General features: G+C 52.2%; 3 protein-coding genes across 3 annotated transcripts; 2 read left to right on the top strand and 1 right to left on the bottom strand.

Annotated features, from left to right (window-relative positions):
* Positions 1 to 1,909: 1,909 nt before the first annotated feature.
* TERG_02444 (uncharacterized protein) lies at positions 1,910 to 3,462 on the top strand (the record flags this gene model as incomplete). The annotated part of the gene is made up of 3 exons (XM_047747918.1): positions 1,910 to 2,467; positions 2,500 to 3,053; positions 3,158 to 3,462. The coding sequence occupies exons 1-3, from the start codon at positions 2,385 to 2,387 to the stop codon at positions 3,460 to 3,462; spliced, it is 942 nt and encodes a 313-aa protein (XP_047603887.1). The 5' UTR covers positions 1,910 to 2,384.
* TERG_02443 (uncharacterized protein) lies at positions 3,238 to 4,838 on the bottom strand. Its single transcript, XM_003237680.2, has 3 exons — positions 4,639 to 4,838; positions 4,484 to 4,581; positions 3,238 to 4,415 (listed from the first exon to the last, which is right to left on the bottom strand). Exons 1-3 carry the CDS (start codon positions 4,801 to 4,803, stop codon positions 4,007 to 4,009), a joined length of 672 nt encoding a protein of 223 aa, XP_003237728.1. The 5' UTR covers positions 4,804 to 4,838; the 3' UTR covers positions 3,238 to 4,006.
* Positions 4,839 to 5,443: 605 nt separating this feature from the next.
* TERG_02442 (uncharacterized protein) lies at positions 5,444 to 6,060 on the top strand (the record flags this gene model as incomplete). Its single annotated transcript, XM_047747917.1, has 5 exons — positions 5,444 to 5,494; positions 5,577 to 5,741; positions 5,815 to 5,877; positions 5,936 to 5,985; positions 6,051 to 6,060. 5 exons carry the CDS (start codon positions 5,444 to 5,446, stop codon positions 6,058 to 6,060), a joined length of 339 nt encoding a protein of 112 aa, XP_047603886.1.
* Between the last annotated feature and the right edge of the window lie 89 nt (positions 6,061 to 6,149).

Raw genomic sequence — 6,149 nt, 5'->3', positions numbered from 1 at the left:
AAACAGCGAGATAAAAGTCCCGTCACGTCTTTAGATCGCAGTTATTTTTCTGGAGCGGTGGGGGGGTTATTGGATACCGGCCACAGGCCAGACAACTGTACCCTAGTCCCCAATGGAGAGGTAAGCAAAGTAATAATAAGACGCTGGATAGTGGCCGGGATACCAGCAAGATTGGCCCAGTGGTGAAGGAGCAAAGGAATAGGATTGCGAGTTGCCCTGCCAGCGCGAGTAGGAGAGCCAGTCAAAGCAAATCAACCACAGGTTGATATCCGCGAACAAACACGCAGCCCCGAATCCCCGGAGGAGCCGCTGGCCCGTAACTGGAGAAGAGAGAGAAAGAAAGCTGAGCAGGTGGGAAAAAAAAGAGGAGAAGAGAATCTACCTCAAGCAGAGGATGAGGTGGTTAAAGAAGAAGGAGAAAGGGAGAAAGAGAAGAGAGAAGAAGAACTCTTCTGAAGCAAGCGGTCGGTTTGAAGGGGAAAATGATTAACCATAACCATGTTAGCCATGTTAGCCGGCCTTTGCCTGGGGTTCCTGGGTAAGTGTCCTAGGGCGTCTCAAGTCCCATCAGGGCATGGCATCGATATCATCGAGAGGCCTCATTTGGTTCTGAAACAGCAGCCGACCAGGGCTGACAACGGGCAAGGACGGGGGATGCACCGCCGAATTCAACCTCCCTCGGGCTGCATCCACTCGATCCATCCACCATCCACCACCCTCTGCACCCATGTTTAAGCCGCGGCACCACGCGGTAAGGGAGGAGAAGGTGGGTGTAACGAGTGTTCAACCCGAAGTCATCTGTGGATGGGATGAATGCGAGAATGCAAGATCGAAGCTAGTCCTGTCCTGTTAAATTCGGTTCCGACCTGCCATGGAAAAGAGCCCAAGGAAAAAGGAATATCATATCAAATGGCAAAAAATGCAAAAAAGAAAAACAGGCCGAAGCAGCAGCAGCAGCAGCAGAAGACGAGGATGAGGCCGATCTCCACTGCTTCGATGCCTCAGAGTTTGCTCGAATACGGACCAACGCCGACTCACCGAAACAAGAGTGCATATGCATATTTCCTGCGTCCGAGGGCAGGCAGAGTCTAGTAGTATCACCCTGTATGGTCCTAACCAGGGGAGGCTAGGGATATGTGTTTAAATAGCAGCCGTCGAACGCATTTTTGCAATCAGATCTGTCGATTCCTCATGAACTGGTCGAACAGTCGGAAGAACGAGACATGAACCACCCATGAACCCTGGCGGCCTCTGGCTCGTCCTGGGCCTCCCGAGCTCGGCCATATATTCTGGCGTGTAAGATTAAATCCGGGGGGGTCGGGTCGTTGCCAGGTAGACAACGGGGGACGCTGCCGTAGCGACGACGTTGGAGAACAGGGCGAGGGAGCCCGGAAAAAGGGGAGCTCCTCAACTCGAATATATTAATGGAGAAAAAACCGGACAGTTTGCTGGCGACCCGGAAATACCATCATCTCCGGTGTACTTATATTTTTCCTAGACAGTAACAGTAGCAGAGCTGTTACACGTCCAGGCCCCAACTATCAGCGCATTATACGCAGCTAAGCTCCCGTTGCCTAGGGAGCTGGATAGTGGATTAAGACACTAAAGGACCGCCATCACCAGTTCTTTTTTCGTCTCTTCTCCTTTCTTCCTCTCTTTGAGGGACACCTTTTGAGTATATCTTCGATGGCAAACTCGTTCCATTCCTTTTTTCCTTTTCTCTCTTCTTCTTCTTTCTCTTTCTTTGCTGTTTAGACCATCGTTTTGCCTGCTCTCGTTTTATTATTATTATTGCTGAATCTCCGCGAACCACCAGAGAATCCAAAAACGCCGTACACACGCACGTTCATTTTTCGTTTCCGCTCTCATCATTTGTCTCCAGTCGTTGTTTCTTTTGCATATTTGCTGGTTGAGAAAAAAGCGAGTGACTTGCTCCGGTAGCAGGCACGTCCCCAAAGACCCCTCCGGCCAATCCATCCTCAGTCCAGCGTCCAAAAGAAAATAATCGTTTGTTTGAAGAAAATTTTTGCTGCCTTCCATACATAGATACCGTCGTTAAAGCCGTTTCAGAGCCGTTCAGAAAGCCGTCGGTCAAAAAGAAATTGTCCATCCTTGGGTCCGGAAGAGTCGGCCTGGTGGTTTGTTGATATAACTAAATAAACCGAATGTACAAACCTCCTGTTTATTCTGGGCCATCGAGAACATAGGCTTGGATTGAACCATTGAACGAAGAAGCACTATCCATGCCCGAGCCAGCGATCCCGTCGATGTCCAGCAAGCTTCAGACAGCTCCCAAACGTAGCCAGTCAACCATGAACGGTTCGCAGGCGGTCCACGGTAAAGGTACATTGTGAACCAAACTTCCCATCCCTTCCTGTCAAACCATGTCCACACGCCGGCTGTTCTTCACGGCCGAGATGGAGCCAACCTGGTCTCTCGTTCGTTGTGTTGTCCATGTGAAAGATATGTATGTATATGCAGCACGCAGCTGACTGGTAGATATATCCACCTAGCAGAGCGCTGGGGAACCTGGTCACATCCCAAGCGGGCTCGAAAGCAGATCCCCACGTTCGCACAGCGTACGCCGTCCTCGAGCCAGCGCGAGCCAGCATCGTCGTCTCTGAGACGGGTGTTTGAGCCGCCATCCACGGCTGCAGCCAGCTCGAAGCCGCCGCCGCTCCGCGAGAGCCAGCAGCAACGCCAGAACAAGTCGGCTTCTGCGCCGCGGCCTCGCACTGCCAGAGCTCCCATCCCGCATTTCCGTACGTATAGCCACACGCAGAGCAGCGCGGCGAAGTCGAAGGCGGCCGTGGCCCCGGAGCCAGAGGACGAGGACGCCCTGGCGATAGCGCGCATCCACGCCTGGCTGGACAAGGTCGACGACGAGCATATTGCGGCCGAAGTGGAGGCAGAGCGACGAGCAAAAGCCCGCCGGGTCTGCGAAGAGCGGCCGGCAGAGCAGCCGACCAAGCCGGCTGAAGCTGAAGCCGTCCAAAATGCGCCTGGAGTTGGTGATGTTGAGGTTGACGTCGAGGCCGACGTTGAAGTTCCGAGTAAGTCACAACATCACCACATCTACACTCTACAACTACAACTACAACACTATATAAGTACATCCACGTTTATCTGTATAGAATGAATGCTAACGGGACGGCAGAAACCCCCAAGGCTCCCAAGACGCCCACGAGAAACCGCCGCCTGGACCTGGAAACTGACGCCCCCCGCGTCGACAGCGGCTGGGGCACCGCAAGCCCAGCGAGCATCGGCATGGCCTTCATGACGCCGCGGACGATTCCTCGCATCGAAGAAGACGACGCCGTCTGGGAGATGCTCAGCCCGAATGTGACGCCGTTCCGCAAGGGCAGAGGCCCGAAACGCACCCGCCGGCGCAGCTACTACGACGAAGACATCTGGCCGAGTGCCTACAAGTCGCCGCAGGCTCTTGCTCAGCCAGTCCATTGAGACTGATAACTGACATCCATTCTGATACTCGCTACTCGCTACTTTGATACCTGATACTCGATATCCCTACATTCTTGCTCTGTTTCTTTTGTTCTGCATACCCGTTTGTTTGGTTCGTTTTGGCATCGTTCTTTATACCAGCACTTGTTGCACTTTTGCATCTATCAAATTCCCCATTCTTACTTGATCATTTCGTTACTCTTCTGCTTATTTGGCTGCTATTCTTTTTTATTACTCGGTTTTACCCCTTTGCATCAAACATAAAACACTCGCAAGCATTGATTGCTTGACGGTTAGGCATCCTTATATTTCCCCATACACCGTTTTTTTAATTCTAATGGCCCGCCAGCGCGGAGCTTCTTACCCCCAGCTTTGTCCTCCTTAGCTTGGATACTACTAGTTTTTAGACATAGAATTCCAGTCATCTGGTTAGAACAAGATGTTGATTCATCGAGTGCTGAAGCCATCTAGATCCGCCTGTCACGGACGAAAGGGGGAAAATGTAAACAAACGCTCAGGCAACAATCTCTGACGTATCATTTAGCTATTTTATGCGGAGCAGCTGTCGCAAACCTTCAACCTTGTGCTCGACCTCTCTCATCTCACTGACAACACCCGCTAGCGCTGGAATCGGGTCAGCCACAGCACCAACGAAAGCCTCCTGGGCGTTCCTCAACGGAGGAGGCACCAGAATCCCGAACCAGTGCAGCGGGTTGGACGTGGTCTTGCCCTTGCTCTTAGTCTTTGTCTTTGCCTCCTTTGTCTCTGTCTCTGTCGGTGTCTGTGCATGGTCCTCGTCCTCGTCTTCAGACGGCTTGTCTGTGCCTTCTTTGGCGTCTTTGTCTCTGCTAGAGTCGGGCTTCGTTTCGATAGTCACTGTCTTGAATGCGGGGGCGGAGGACTCGTCCAGAGACGCATGCAACCCGTCTGTGGGAGCGGTCATTGTAATTTCTCTAGTGCCGTCTTGTCAACCTTGATGTCTTCGTCATTAACTCTGGCTTGTCTTCGTGTCCCAACATACACCTGTCTGGTTGCTTTCATCCGTTCGTCGTAGTAGTCTTCCCCATAGCGCCGGCCGGGAGGACATGCATGGTTCGCTCGAGCAAGAGAGAAAAAGCCCTAGCCAGGTCAGTCAATAAACAAGCTGTAAGCCAACAAGAAAATAGACCGTCGTACGCTTGCAAACTGCCTTCCTATGGCTTCCTGGAGCTTCTGCTGCTCGTCCAGCAGATGGAGGTATCGCTCCAGCAGCTCGTCAATGGCCTGGACGAGCTCAGCTTCCGAGCGAGCCTCTCGACCGTCAGCCGGAGTCGCGGGCGGTGTCGGCAGCGTCTCTTCCATCTTCTCCCACCCGCCGACTGATCACTCTATCTTTCTTCTGTGTCTCAACAGCGACTCACACATGTTGTTTCTTCTGCGTCTTCCTCGTCTTCAACTTCGACCTCAACTTCGAGATCTTACGTAAGCACCAGCAAGCCCAAACTCGACCAGCTTCAACTTTCAGCTTTTTTTTCCGGCTTCATCAAAAGACGCCTCTGCAGCCTACCGGCTTTTCAACTGCTCGCCGTCGCCCGGCCCTGTATATAGCGAATACCAACTCAGCCTCGATCTATTCAGCGACGACACTGCGTCCGCCGCTCGATACCCTCCCCCTGTCTCTGCCGCTCTCGCCCAGCAACGCCGCGGACCAAGCTTATCTCCGATGCCCGTTTTGATTTCTTCCGTGTCTTCGTAAACGAGTCTTCGTTCATGCGGCTCGGCGGTCTGCTGCTTCAAAAGATATGCATCCGATAGCAAGTCCGCAGTCAAAGAGGGGACACGATCGATACTGCTCGCCAGCGCCCATCTTTGCTGTTGCTGTCGCTGCTTTTCCCCCGGAGTAGCCTTTGGCCGGGAGCTTTTCACCGCAGCAGGCAGACAGATATTAGGCCGCAACCAGGTCTTTCGGCATCAAAACAGCTCTTAGAGACATATATTCAGCATGTCTGTACAGTCAGTGAGCAGCAACTCTGCCTTTCAGGCGCGATCACTCGTACGTTCCCCGTGGCTGTCCTATTATAACAACTATGTGCCTCAAGGTGCATATTGCTAACAAGAAGGCTTGAACTATACAGTTCCGGTCTCTCCTCCGTCAGGCAAACCAATTCTCCGCTTACAACTTCCGAGAGTACGCACGAAGACGCACCATCGATGCGTTCAGAGAGCACCAGCATGAGACCGAGGAGCGGAAGATACAAGAGTTGATGCAGAAGGGGTTGGCCAATCTGCAGATGATGAAGGTAGCTACCTCTTTTGTTGGCTTCCATCTCTATCAGATCGCCGGAGCACTGGCTAATGATACATGCTTTACAGAGACAAACAGTGATAAGTCAGTTCTACCAGCTCGACAGGCTAGTTGTAGAAGGACAGAAGACGGTACGTTGAAGACTTGGGTCAATGTCTACCAGTTACAATTGGACTTAACATCCTCTAGGGCAAAGAAACCGGAGATCACGGCAGCATAGTCAGACAGAATGACTCTGGGTAGGTCGTTCTTGATAGCCGGATTCCATACTGCCGTAAAAGCTGCTGCTGACTTCCCTCTCCAGGTCAAACTAGATACCAATAGCTAGGGAAATGGACTAGGACTGTTACGGACGCTGTTTCAGGGACAGATACTCTCTTTACCCACTGGAGGACCATGTAGA

Source organism: Trichophyton rubrum (genome assembly GCF_000151425.1).
Source record: "Trichophyton rubrum CBS 118892 genomic scaffold supercont2.2, whole genome shotgun sequence".
In the NCBI taxonomy this organism is placed as follows: domain Eukaryota; kingdom Fungi; phylum Ascomycota; class Eurotiomycetes; order Onygenales; family Arthrodermataceae; genus Trichophyton; species Trichophyton rubrum.
This window is presented reverse-complemented; position numbering and strand designations above follow the sequence as displayed.